Source organism: Monodon monoceros, unplaced genomic scaffold, assembly GCF_005190385.1.
Source record: "Monodon monoceros isolate NGI ecotype Baffin Bay Population unplaced genomic scaffold, NGI_Narwhal_1 Super_Scaffold_16, whole genome shotgun sequence".
In the NCBI taxonomy this organism is placed as follows: domain Eukaryota; kingdom Metazoa; phylum Chordata; class Mammalia; order Artiodactyla; family Monodontidae; genus Monodon; species Monodon monoceros.
Genome location: NW_021703772.1, coordinates 61,455,431 through 61,469,680, shown reverse-complemented (window position 1 = coordinate 61,469,680; position 14,250 = coordinate 61,455,431). Strand labels below are relative to the sequence as shown.

At 37.5% G+C, this 14,250-nt stretch overlaps 1 protein-coding gene across 5 annotated transcripts in view; it reads left to right on the top strand.

Moving 5' to 3' along the window:
* ERICH2 (glutamate rich 2) overlaps positions 1-11,600 on the top strand; it is a 30,751-nt gene extending 19,151 nt beyond the window's left edge. For all 5 annotated transcript variants that reach the window (XM_029224544.1, XM_029224542.1, XM_029224541.1 and 2 more), the window contains 4 exons: positions 526-713; positions 4,114-4,171; positions 10,712-10,783; positions 11,429-11,600. In XM_029224544.1, coding sequence (XP_029080377.1) covers positions 531-713; positions 4,114-4,171; positions 10,712-10,783; positions 11,429-11,550 — 435 coding nt within the window. In that variant the 5' untranslated portion in view covers positions 526-530 and the 3' untranslated portion in view covers positions 11,551-11,600. The remainder of the gene's footprint in view (positions 1-525; positions 714-4,113; positions 4,172-10,711; positions 10,784-11,428) is intronic.
* The last annotated feature ends 2,650 nt before the right edge of the window (positions 11,601-14,250 follow it).

Below are 14,250 nucleotides of genomic sequence, written 5' to 3'. Positions count from 1 at the left end.
TGTGTGTGTGTGTGTGTGTGTGTGTGTGTGTGTGTGTGTGTGTGTGTATACAGAGAGAGAGAGAACTTTATTCTCAGGTATCCAAGCAGTGACTACTTGCCTAAGAAGAATTACTTTTCAACCTCTATAGTCTTACTTTTACTTTCCAAGCTCTTTATTTTGCATTTACATTCCTATAAGAAAAATTTAAGAAAAGTATTTCTGTGGATAGAATAGCATTAATTTCTTTTTTTCTGGAAGTTATTATATTCTTTATAAACAAAACCGTTTTCCATTTATTACAATTTCAAGCACCAAACAACACTAACGTCAGCTCAGGATTATCGGTTAGCAGTTTTATTACCTTTTTTGGAAATGGAAATCAGGTAAATTTATTGCAGTGCTGTTTAGTCACGAAAAAAATCCAGAACAGGAGGACATGTAGTAAACATGTACACTTGCTACATTATAATTTAGGAGTGACCATTTTAAATTTTTGAATACGTTTCAATATTTATTGATTAAATTATATGTATTCTTTTCTAGGTGAAATGAGCAAAAATGTAGTCATTACAGAGCAGGAGAAAAATGATGAATGCTCCCCTGAGGATTCTGATGATAAGTTGTCTGAATCAACAGATGATGGTGGTGAGGATGATACCAATGATGAAGATAATGAGGAAGACAGTAACCCTAATAAGGATACTCATGCCCCATTAGAGTTAATGACAGAAGTAAGTTTTACTCGTATGTTATAACTCAAGAAACTTAAAAATATTAAAATAGCTGAATAGTATATAGTCTTGCAGACTAAAAGAAATGGTCAAAATATCCTTGCCCACACTCAGATGCTTACCTCGTTACTCATCTTTCTTACTACTTTCACCAGGGTAGAGGTGAGAGAAGATTCTAGAAGTGACTCAAAGTATTCTGGTAAAGGCAGAAGCAGGAATAAGAGAAGTTTGGGCGTAAGACTCTTCAAGGACTACTTTAAGGAAAACTTTTTACTTACTGGGTACCATGCTAGTTACTTGGGATATTTAGAGATAAATAAGAAAGACATGACCTTACCCTTGAGAACTAACAGGCACATATTATGTATATAATGCAATTTATAATAAAAGGAAATATGTGCTAGTAGAGGTGTTTGTAAAGTTCTCTGGGAACTGGGAGGGTTAAGTGACTAATTGAGAAAAGAAGCAGGAGAGATGGGTAAAGGAAGGATTTTTAGAGGAAGAGACATGAATGGAATCTTAGAAACTTGAAGAGGGACGTGTAGGAATTCATCTGGTAAACATCAAGGAGGTGTTCCTGGCATAGGAAACAGCATTGGCAAAGGCATTGAAGCCTGAAACGTCACATGTGAAAATTGTACATAAACGTTTTACTGATAATTCTATGGAGAACAAAACAGTTTTACCTCACTTGTTGTGGTGTCACAGTCTACCTTTAATTAATATTACACAATTTCATGTATATCATAAGAACTTCATAACAGTACATTTTCATTTCCCCCTTCTCATCCTTTGTATTTTTGTTGTCATATGTTTTACTTGTACATGTGTTATAAGCCCCACAATACATTGTTCTTTTTGTTTTAGATGGTTAGCTATCTTTTAAGAGATTTTTTTAATGGAAAATATCTTCTTTTGGAAGGCATTTCTGGACTTCTTCATAGCTCTGCGTAGATCCAAATTTCTACCTGATATTATTTTCCTTTTACCTGAAAAGCTTCCCTTACTATTTCTTATAATGCAGTTCTGCTGGAAATGAATTCTCTCAGCTTTTGTTTGTCTGAAGTCTTAATTTCACCTTTATTTTTAAAGGATTTGATAGCTGGAGATTCTAGGGTGGGGGGCCAGGTTTCTTTCAGTACTTTGAAAGGTTGCTCCACTCTCTCACATTTTGCATAGCTTTAGACAGGATGTCTGCTGTTATTTTTATTTACATGTATATGTCTTTTTTACCATCTTTCAAATTTTCTTCATATGTATTATTTTTGGCGATTTGATTATGATATGCCTTGATGTGACCTATTTCTTCTGTTCATTGAGATTCTTGGACCTATGAGTTTATAGTTTTCACCAGGTTTGGAAAATGTTCAGTTATTAAGTCTTCAAATGTTTTTTCTGATCTCTGCCCTCCCTCTCTTCATCTGGGGTACAATTATACATATGTCAGACCACCCAATATCATCCCAAAAGTCACTGATGTTCCCTTTTTTTCATGTTTTTTTCTATATATTTAAAAAATATTTATTTATTTTTGGCTACACTGGGTCTTAGTTGTGGCACATGGGCTCTCTAATTGTGGTGTGCAGGCTTAGTTGCCCCACAGCAACTATGTGGGATCATAGTTCCCTAACCAGGGATCGAACCCATGTCCCCTACATTGGAAGGCAGATTCTTTACCACTGGACCACCAGGGAAGTCCCTCTATGTATTTTACTTTAGAAATTTCTAATGCTCTGTGTTCAAGTTCATGATCTTTTCATTGCAGTTATAATCTGCTGTTAAGTCCATTTCCCTCCTTCTCTCCCTCTCCCTCCCTAGCCCCATATATATGCATATATATATATATATATATATATATATATTCATTTTAGGTATCCTGTTTATCATCTCTAGAAGCTTTCTTTAAATATTTTTGTAACGATCATTTCTCACCTCATCATGTTCAGATTTCCTCTACTTTTGAGCATATGGCATATATTTATAATGGCTATTTTAACATGTTTCTCTGCTATGCTATCACCTCTGTCAACTCTAGGTCAGTTTCTATTGATTAAGTTTTCTCCTGCTTATAGGTCATATTTTCCTGCATCTTTGCATGCCTGGTAATTTTTTACCAAATCCTAGATGTTGTAAATTTTATGCTCTTGGATACAAACTTTTGTTGTTGGACTTTTATCTGGGACAGTTGAGTTACTTGGAAATAGGTTTCTCCTTTTGAGTTTTGGTTTTTAACTTTGTTGGGAAGATCCAGGGCAACCTTTATAGTGTAGGGACACTACTAAGGGCCCTTAAGTCCCCTTATGAGGACTCTTCCCAGTGCTCTCCGTATTAAGAGGACCTTCCACTCTGGCTGGAGAGAACATGAGTTCTTCTCAGCCCTGTGTGAGGTCCAGTGAGTATTCCATCTGCTCATTCTAGTGATTCTTTCTCCAGCCTCAGTTTCTTGATACTCATATGCAGATCAATACCAGCCAAAGACTCTTTAATATTACTTCATGTCCCTATCTCTTGCAGTGTACCTGCAAATGGTTCAGAATATGTGACACACAAGCAAGAATAATTATCTGAGTGTAGGCTTCTTTTTTTAATGGAAGGTGTCTAAATAACTAATAATAGAAGATCAGTAAATTGTGGAGCCTAAGTAAGTAAAAGAAATAAACAAGAATATTTAATTCCATGGGGAGAAAATGACCATGATATGTGGTGTATTTTTTAAAAGTTACTGAATAATCCTAGTTTTTGTAAATATATATGTGTTCATTTATGGAAAAAATACTAAAATGATGTTCATGGAGATGTTAAAAATAAACATCTCTAAATGGTAAAAATGCTATTAAATTGGGGACAGAATGTGTTTATTTAGCATTTAAATTTCCTACCTACAAAAATATACATACAAGTATGCATACAAATATTACTTTGTAGTAAAAAAAACTACAATAAAAATAGTAAAAGCAAAACTAGATGGTATAAGGGCAATCAATACTGGAAAATATTGAATATACATAATTGTAAATCTATATTTTTACTAAGTATTGTCATGTAATTATGGATTAGGTTCACAAATAAAAGCTGTATCTGAACCAAAGGGATATTAAAGTGATTAAAGTCTTCAGAGTCTATGCCAGTTGAATCAACCTACATATTCTCAAATTGTTCAGTAGTGTGTACACTGTGTGGCTGCAGCAAAGCAGAGGTATCATACTTATTCTGTGTGGCCTTAAATAGTCCTTAAATAGTCCTCATTAACTGACTGATTACAGACTCAGCCCTGGAAAAACAAGTAAAAGTTAAAAGCAAAATAGTTAATCATTAATGGAAAAATTTCTAGGGAGTTTATAATTGACATTTAAATTCTCTGTGAAACTACGTAGCTGAAGAATTTCTGAATGTTTTCCAGTTCCTGAGATCAGAAATGGGCCAAGACTACCATTTGGCAAAAAAATTATGTCAGAAAAGTAAGTACAAAATACTTTTCCTTTTTCCAATCTTCTCTGTTTCCAAATACATTCCATAATATGTAAGATGGTTTGATTATCATACATCTAATGAATTCTCTGATAGTGTCTCAGTGAATCCTTGATAGTAAAAATTGGTACAAGGACTAATTTAGACTTCTAGAGTAACTTTGAGTGGGATAAAATGACAGAGACTAATTACACCATTAAAAAATAAGTCAAAATCCTTAGCCTCATGATAACGGGTTGGTAGCATTGTGCCTTTAGATTCAAAGAAGTGTTGTGTAGTGCAGAAAGCCTTACTTAACATGCAATTATTCCACAAATATTTGAGTACCTACGTGTGCCAGGCACTGTTCTAGGCACTGGACAGATAACGATCCCACATTTATATCTAGTTTCAGACAGATAACAAATTTATCTGTAACTAGTGTGTCACAGATGATAGGAGCTATGGAGAAAAATAAAGCAGGGAAGAAGGAGTAGAAAATACTGGGAGGGAGGCAAAGCAGTTTTAAGTAGGATGGTCTAGGAAGGCCTCACTGGAAGACTAGAGCAAACACCTGAAGAAGTTGAGGAAGTGAGTCCGGTCATCTGGAGGAAGTGTGTTCCAGGCAGGACTAATAGCAAATGTGTTGAGAATAAGCCAGGGAAAGTATGATAGGAGATGAGGTCGGAGAGCTTACAGCTTACAGGGGTTGTACAGATTGCATAACACCTTTCGCAGCTTAAGGACCTTGGCTTTTTCTCTGAGTGAGGTGGGAAACCACTGGACACTTTTGAGTAGAGGAATGATGTGAACTACCTTATTTTTCTGTCTTTGGGTTTTAGTGGTTTGACTTGACATTCAAAATGGTGGTGGTTTTCTTTGTATTTAAGCAAAGAAAGGTTTGGGAGGTTTGCTGAGTTTCTTAACTCTGTGGGTTGATGTTTTCATCAACTTTGAGGATTTCTTGGCCATTAACCTTCAAAGATTGCCTCTGCCATATTCTCTCTCTTCTCTTCCTGGGTCTCCAATTACACATAAATTAGACTTTTTTTCATGGTGTCCCACATGTATCTTATACTCAGCTCTGTTTTTTCCATTTCTTTCTATTTCTGTGCTTCCGTTTGGATATCTTCTATTGACCTGTTTTTGAGTTAATTTATCCTATCTTTTGCTGTGTCCAATCTGCTGTTAAAACTATCTAGTGAATTCTTAATTTCAAGGATTGTATTTTCCAATTTTAGAAAGTCTATCTAATGATTTTGAAAGATTCCAGCTCTCTGTCAAAATCCATAATCTTTTCAACTATTTTGCCCATCTTTTTCTCTTAATTCATTAGTCTTAGTTATTTTAAAGGAGAATATGGCAACTCTACAATTAAACTTTATTAATAATGGACTTGAAATATTAACTATTGTAGACCTATCTTATGGTTAAAATCTTTTAGTGAAAATGTAGTGTAGGGACATGGGGTCTACTCTCCCTTGCCTCACAGAGTCTCCACTGTGGATACAGAACTTCTTAAATCATTGGCTAATTTTTAAAATGGGTTTTTTGAATGCTTTAACACTACCTATTTTATATCCAAAATAATTTGCCTTGTTTAATCCTTTTAAGCATTTTTGACCTTTAGAGCCATCGAATAAAATATTTCAATCAAAACTGTTTCTGGTGGCCCACAAACAGAATTTCCAATCAGAAAGAATCCTTAGAGAGAGAATCATGTCCAATCCTCTGTTTTTATAAATAGTGAAACTGAAGCAGAGAGAGGTTAAGCAGCTTGTGTAGCCCTGCTCAGGGAGCAAGTGACACAGCCAGAACTGGAACCCCAGCCTCGTTTTCCCTCAACTACTTTTCTTCTCTGTGTGGCTGGTATAGAAGGGAGTGATTTTGTAGCTCTAGCTCCCAGTTCTCTTGTGGAGTTTTTCTTGTGGAGCCTAATTGTAGGAAAATTTACATATTATATTATATTTATATATTCATCAATCATTTTAGAAAAGCCTCTGGCTAAAGCTTACAAAATATAGACACTGATATCACCACATCTGTCAGTAAGTTTTGGCTGTTAGCCCAAACTGTAAACAGCAGGTGCTCAGTATAATGCTTATGGACCTGACATACCAGTGTACATGCATTAAGGGCCAGGTCAATGGGGATGAAAAAGTTCAAACTGATATATCTTAATGGGGTTACATTCCTTTAAAAACTCACTCCCTTCTTTCCAACCAATAAATATTGAGCACTAACTCTGTACCAGACATTATGCTGGGAGCTGGAGAGAAAGCAGAACTCAGAGCACACATGCTCTAAACCCTTTTGGGGTTGATATCAGACATGGTTTGCACTCTTACTGGCTCATCCAGTAATGCTTTACTCTTTTCTGTCCATGGCAAATAGTGGTGCCTCTAAAACTAAGGACTACACTCTAGGAAAAGAAGCTATGGAGTGCCCTAAGACAGGCACCATGATCCAGGGAGCCAAATGGGAAAGACCTGCTCCCAAGAGGAAGAAGAGGCTGATGGGAAATGTGGGCAAAAAGGCCCAGAGAACGGGCATAGAGAGCAGGGGTGTGCAAAGTAAGATTGGCTACCCCTGAGGCAGATGGCCAGCCAAGGATGTGAAAATTAGGGAGGCCCCGGTTTTGCAAAGCCAGGCAAGTTCAAGGAAGAACAGAGAGTTGTAGACAGACTGTTCCAGGGAGAAGGAAGTGCTAGTTCTTTGATGCCAATAGGAACACTTTGCTGAGGGCTTACCCAAAGTCCCTCTCTGTGTTCAGAGCAACAGACAAAACAATTTTTTTTCATCTAGCATGGACCCCAAAATATTATATGTAAATTCTTACAGCATAGATATTCTTTTTCTAAAAATTTTTTTGAAGGATAGTTGATTTACAATGTTGTGTTAATTTCTACTATACAGCAAAGTGATTCAGTTATACGTATATATATACATTCTTTTTCATATTCTTTTCCATTATAGTTTATCACAGGATATTGAATATAGTTCCCTATGCTATACAGTAGGATCTTGTTGTTTATCCACTCTATATATAATAGCTTGCATCTACTAACCCCAAACTCCCAACCCGTCCCTCCCTCATCCCCCCCACTTGGCAACCACAAGTCTGTTCTCTCCAGTATAGATATTCTTTTGTCTCTTTCTTTCCCCGCCATCTTCTAGCTCTTCCATGAAACACTCCACCTTTCTCTCTATATATATTTATAAAGTTATGCATGTAAACATAGATTGTGTATTTACATTTTTATGTATTTATATATGTATATATTGAACACCTACTATGGGAACATTAAACATACATTGTTTAATTCTTACAGCAATTCCATGAGACAGATATGATTAACCCCATTTTACAGATGAGCAAAGTGAGGCTAGCAAGGAGAACCAATTCACCCAAAGTCACACAGCTACCCAGTGGTAAAGCCAGGATTAGATCCCAGGTCTGGCTTGAGAGCCTATGATTTCTTGCTATATTTCCATTTCCTCATTTGACTAATAAGCTTATATTTCTGGTTAAGTAGGCAGAGACTTGGAAAAGAGATGCTTTTATGAATCAATCAGATTGAAATGGCTCCTATAAGTTGACTAATATATTTTTTATTTGTATCTAAGGCAACTAGTTTATATGAAATACTGCATCTTTGTCCCTGCAGAAATGTTTTACAAATCCATTCTCTTGAATAAAGTCGCCAGTTCCTGGTGTGTTTTCTTGCCATCCAATCACGGTATAATCATTTGTATCTTCACTTGGCTGCAGGGCTTCCCATCCTGCATCCCAGGTGCAAGTGGGTTCTTTTCTTTTCATCCTGCCTTCTAAAAAAGTTGTTGGTGAAGCCTTGGAAAAGTGGTTTTTAAATGAGACTTCAAGTCAAGAGTCCCAAGTACTTTTCTTCATTTATCTCGTGATTGACTGTGAGATTTTCTGTCAGTCTTCCCATTTCTTGGTCTCTTTACCTGCAGCCCAGTCATCTCAGGGTGCCAACACTTCTGCTCACAGGCAGCCCAAGATTCTACAAAAATAACTTTTAAGCCTTGAAGACCTACTCTGTCAATTATAATAATTGTAAATGTTTAAGAATAATGGCCTGAAAACCAAAATGGTTCTCATCATTATGGGTCTAACAGAAATACAGATGTATCTTCAGAAAAGAAAGTTCCTATAAAGTTTTCTATTTATTTTTTTGCGGTACGTGGGCCTCTCACTGTTGTGGCTTCTCCCGTTGCGGGGCACAGGCTCCGGACACGCAGGCTCAGCGGCCATGGCTCACGGGCCTAGCCGCTCCGTGGCATGTGGGACCTTGCCGGACCAGGGCACGAACCCGTGTCCCCTGCATTGGCAGGCAGACTCTCAACCACTGCGCCACCAGGGAAGCCCTCTATTTATTTTTGAGTAAAATAAATCACCCTTTCTTATTAGCCTAGAGTATAATTTTATCAAGGCATAAAAGGACTGCTTCCTATTCAGTTGTCTATATTCATTTATTCCTTTTTTTTTTTTTTAATGTTTTAAAGGCTCCATCTCTGTGTCAGGTACTCTCTTAGGGCTGCAACAGTGAACAAGACCAACAGTCTGTCTACCCTAGCATAGCCTCCTGTCTGAGGGCCTTAGAGCTCCGTGGGCAGCAGAATCCCCAGCTCCCTGCCCCAGCCCTTCAGCCAGAAGGAGGCATCTACTGCACACTTAGGAGGGAACCAAGCCTTTCTTCAGGCCCAGAACCACTCCAGGAAAACTAATAATATTTATTCAGCACCTACCATGCACCAAGGACTAAACTAAGTATTTATCTTTATCCATATTATCTGTTTGATTCATCAGAACAGCCTGATGTGGTCAATAGTATTATTACAGATAAGGGAACTGAGGTACAGAGGCATTAAATGCTTTCCCCAAGGTGACCCAGCTAGACAGTGGCAGAGCCAGGGTTCACATCTGACAGTCTTCCTTCAGGGTCCATACCGGCCTCTGCTTATGGGCCCCGGTTGGGAAACAACTCCCAGAACATCAACTGCATGTGCTAAGGGCTTCTCTTGCCTTTTTACAAACCCTACTAGCCTGTCAAAGCGTTTTTTATTTATCACCCAGGATGGATATTGCAGGGCTAAGCTTCAAAGCAGATACCTTTCCGTCACTCTGACAATTGCCAGCATTTTTTGTTAAACGCTGAGAATAGCTGATGCTATGCTCCACTCCCATGGAATAATCCTAACTCCAACATGAAACTTTCTAAGCTGTGTTCCAAGGAATATTAGTTCAAGATTTCTTAGTAAGTGTTCCACCAAAAAAGGATTCCATGGGGATAATAAATTGGGGAAACCACATTCTCCTCTCTGTAAGATCCATCGTAGTTATGAGCATATTAATGGCTATGTAAAATCCTGCAGTTACTCCTTACTATAAGCTTTACCTGATTAACTTCATTAGCCTAGTTTCCCAAATGCATATTAACATCTTAAGAAACTAGTATCTTAAGGAGCAAGTTGGAGAAACTCTGCTCTAGAAAGAGGCTTAGCCTCAGAGAAAGATTTAGACTGCTAAATTATTTTAGTCTAAGTGAAAATGTACAAACAGTCCCTTTTATCAGAAGCCTTAAAAGATGTATAAATACCCCTAGAAGCCTTAAAAGCATGTTCTGAGCAGGGGCACATTCATGCTAACCCAGATTGATGGCACATTGTTATATATTAGGAATTAGGAACTAAAGACCTTGGTTTAGTGTGTCAGGATGAAAGCCATATGGGGTGAGGCCCTCTGAGCCATTGGGACCTAAGTGAACCATCCACAATTCTCTGTCTCACTGTTAGCCAGGCAAATAGCACGCTTGATGTTTCAGTGCCCCCTGGGGGCCATCAAGATATTACGCAGGAGTCACAACATTTAAATGGGTGATGCAGAATTATGAATACACCTCAAGGCAGGTAGGAAGAAGGCAGAGAGAGATCTGTAGAGCAAGATCTGAAAAAATAAATAAACTAGCCTAGAAAACTCTGAAACAAAAGGTGTAAATCTTTCTGGGCTCTAGGACATTGGTAACATACTAACAGGCCTAAAAAGAAATCTATTGATATGATCCAAAGGAAAGATGACACATTCACATAAAGGATCAGCAAAAAGGAATAAATAGCACTTAAAAACAATGGGTCTGATGAAGAGGTGAGAGTGCTGTTAAGTAGGCGATGACTAGGGTGTCATTAATAAAGTCTCCATGTTTTGTGGGATTTGCACCTTGTTTGGGGAATGCTTATAGTCAAGAAACACTTTGGCTACAGGCCCATGAGGGAAGCCTCATAGTGATAGAGATTTCCTTCTTTGGACAGGAGGTAGAAACTAGAATGAGGATTATTTTCCTTACAAAGCACCTAAGATAAGTAGAACATTTTCTCTATTTGCGCTTAGATATACCCATGGTATAATTGTTGGTGGTTTTGCTTTGTGCATTTTCACTTACTCTCATTGACAGTTTCAGTCTCATTCTGAAGAGGCTGTTTGCTGAAACACTTCAAACACTAATAATATGCATTCTGTTGTCCATTTTCAGTCCTAATCTATGAACCAGAAAATCCTGAGGCCAAGGAGTTTTCCTCACTTATTGAAGAAATGCTGCTGATGGGTAAATTTAAAAATTGAAATTACTTCTTTCTTATAGAACTATGAGCAGTCACTATTTAAAAATCCATTGCCCCAGGAGATTGGCAAAGTACATCCTCATGAAGTGGTTAAGAAAAGGCTAAATGATCGTCTTGGATGGTTTCATGAAACCGGCTTGTCCTCTGTGGATGGTCAAGATGACTCCCTTTCCTCTGTGGGGTGGAACTGCCCAAGCAAAGCAGGCTCCCTGGGCACAAGGTATTGGGCACTGAAAGAGTCCTCAGAGGGAACAGAACCTGCTAATTGTGCCAGGCACTAAAGGGATTATCCCACAGTTCCAAGCAAAGCCAGTACCCTCTAAGTCACCCTGAATCTCACTTTACTCTTATTCTATTTAAGTAAGAATTAAGTTGACAGTAGTAAAAAAATTTTTATAGACCAATGTTTTAAATTTATTTTAAATCCACAAACATCTTTATGCCAGTAAGAATATGTTCTTCTTTGTACTACTGCTTTGACCCTACATGCAGTTAGCAAACTTCAGCTCAGTTCTCACATTCCAAAAATATGTATTTCTTAGTGGTGGGGAAAACAAGGAGAATTGTGATTTTTTGAGGGTAGAAATACTAAGAAACATTTAAAGCAAGTCTTTTCCTTTCTGTGGCAGAGAAAGCTCAAAATCTGGAGGAAGATGATGAAGAAAGTGAAGAGGACAGTAGTGGTGAGAGTGAAGGGGAGAGCAGTGAGGATCCAAGTGAAGAAAGCTCTGATGAATGTGAAGATGGGTGATGACAGTTGCTGCTATAGTTTAATCTTCATGTATGTTCATTGCTGTATACTATGGAAATATAAAGAAGAGAGCTGCATTTCAGTCTAACTGTTCTTTATTTGGTACAGAGTTCTTTTAATTTATTCATATTAGTTTGAGCTCCTTCTTAATATTTAGATTTTAGCTCAAGGTGAGCTACTCAGAGAGGGAAGCAATCATTGAAAACACATAGCACTAACTATGTGCCGGGTGCTGTTCTATATACATTAATTTGTTGAATCCAACAAACCTATGAGGTTAGCACTATTATCATCCCCATTCAACAGATGGAAAACTGAGGCCCAGAGAGGGTGAGTCATTTGCCCAGCATCATATACCTGTTGATCGGTAGAGCCTAGAATTGCATACGGACACTATGGCTCCGGAATCCATACTCCAAGCCCCTCCCATGTCCACTACTTTAGGCATTTTATATCATTTGTTTCATGTTCTTTATAGCACGTATCAGTACCTGAAGTTCTTATTTAATTATTTGTTCTTTTTTTTTAAGGTTTTATTTTATTTTATTTTATTTTGGAGTATAGTTGATTTACAATGTTGTGTTAGTTTCAGGTGTACAGCAAAGTGATTCAGTTATACATATACCTATTCTTTTTCAAATTCTTTTCCCATTTATATTATTACAGGATGTTGAGTAGAGTTCCCTGTGCTGTACAGTAGATCCTTGTTGGTTATCTATTTTAAATATAGCAGTGTGTATATATGTCAATCCCAAACTCCCAATTTATCCCTCCCCTAATTTATTTGTTCTTTTTATCTTCTCCCTTCTTGTCAGAAAATGTAACCTCCATAAGCAGGACTTTGTCTTTTCACTGTTATATCCCTAGCAACTGGACAAGTGCCTGGAAAATAACGGGATGTGTATACCAAGTGAATGAATGAGGTGAAAGTTAATGACAATGTTTATATTCTTTCATAAAATATTTATAAGACTTTATTATACTATTTATGTATCAATCTACATTATTTTGCTGATTCTGTATTCCTTGATGAATTTCCACCACCTTCAAATTAGGTTGTAAGGTAATGTAAATGATGTAAAATGATGTAAAAATGAGAAAAATATTCCTAAATAATTTGTTTTGAGTGTGCCAATCTGATTTGGGGTTAGGCAGTTTGAATTTTTATTCTTATATCAGCACAGTATCATGTCATATCCAAAATGCTTAAAGCATGATTCATTCTTTGGGCATTTTGTAGCGTGCTAACATTCAGAGGGAGGAATTAGGCCACACCATTTTATAGGAGTATGAAGTGAAGACAGGTATGTATAATCATCTAGTTACATAAATAGTCGGATAGCACTGAAGGGCTGGCTGATGGAGACCGCAAGAACCACTTGTTCTTTTCATTTGTGGGGTGTTTGTTATTCCTTCCTACCATAGGAAAACCATCGTATGTCAATCTGATGTCACTTACCTGATTTTGGAGCCCTCCCCATAAGAAGGTCATTAAATACCCTAAAACTGATATTGCAGGCTAAATTAGTTACACTAGTGAAACTTTAGTTTTCTTTTAAAGGAACACGCAAGTTCTAAAGAAAAAGCTCTGAATAAAAGACCATGATATCACAGACCATATTATAGCTACATCTAAGTATTTGCGAGGTTTGATCATGCAGGATAATCCATATTTATGGATATGTACCCTTTATCCATATTCTTCATCCTACTTGCACTCCTTTTGTTTTTGTTTTTTTAAGTTTTTTTTATTTGATGTGGACCATTTTTAAAGTCTTTATTGAATTTGTTACAATATTGCTTCTGTTTTATGTTTTGTTTTTTTGGCCGTGAGGCATGTGGGATCTTAGCTCCTCGACCAGGAATCAAACCTGCACCCCCTGCATTGGAAGGCGAGGTCTTAACCACTGGACTGCCAGGGAAGTACCCTACTTGCACTCCTTAATCAGTGTAATTTAGGGTGTTGGTGTAACCTGACATAGGCATGCGTGTCTGTATGTGGTAGCTAAATATAAAATCTAATAGCTAAACATAATCTGCAAAGTATTTTTATATTGTTTTATGTAAGTATTTTATAGTATTTAACTCACTGGCTTCTCAGTCCTATGAGCAAGCTATCATATCGTCCCCATCAGTTACACAAATTGACTTTGGGATGCTGGGCATATCGGAGGGTAAATATTGACTGGGGTAGTGGAATTCAGATGAGGAAATTAAGACTACGAGATGCTAGGCTATGTTTCAGTATGAGAGATCTAGTGAATCTTGAACCCGTGTTCTGTGCTGCTTCACACGTAGCTAAACTGTAGAAGCTGTTTAATGAGTCAGCAAACAAGTATCTATATAGACAGTTCAGTTCCAGACCTTTGCCTTCTTCAGAACGTTACAGTGGCGGGAAAGAATCCAAATAGTCAACTGTTTGCAAATGTACAAAATGTCCACTCAATGGACTTAAGATGGGAACCCACCAAAATAGCTTCATTTATTCAATCAATATTTACTGAAGGCCTACCAAGTACACCTGCTCTTAAAGAACACTGGCACAGTTGAAATGCAGGGTGATGGGAAGTCCAGGGTGCTAAGGGAGCATGCAGGAGGGGTACCTAACCTGGGCCAGGTGTCCAGGGAAAGCATTCAGAGGGAAGTGGAGTCTAAGCTGAGAAGGTAGAATGAGGGGGAATTAGCTACAAGAAGAGGATG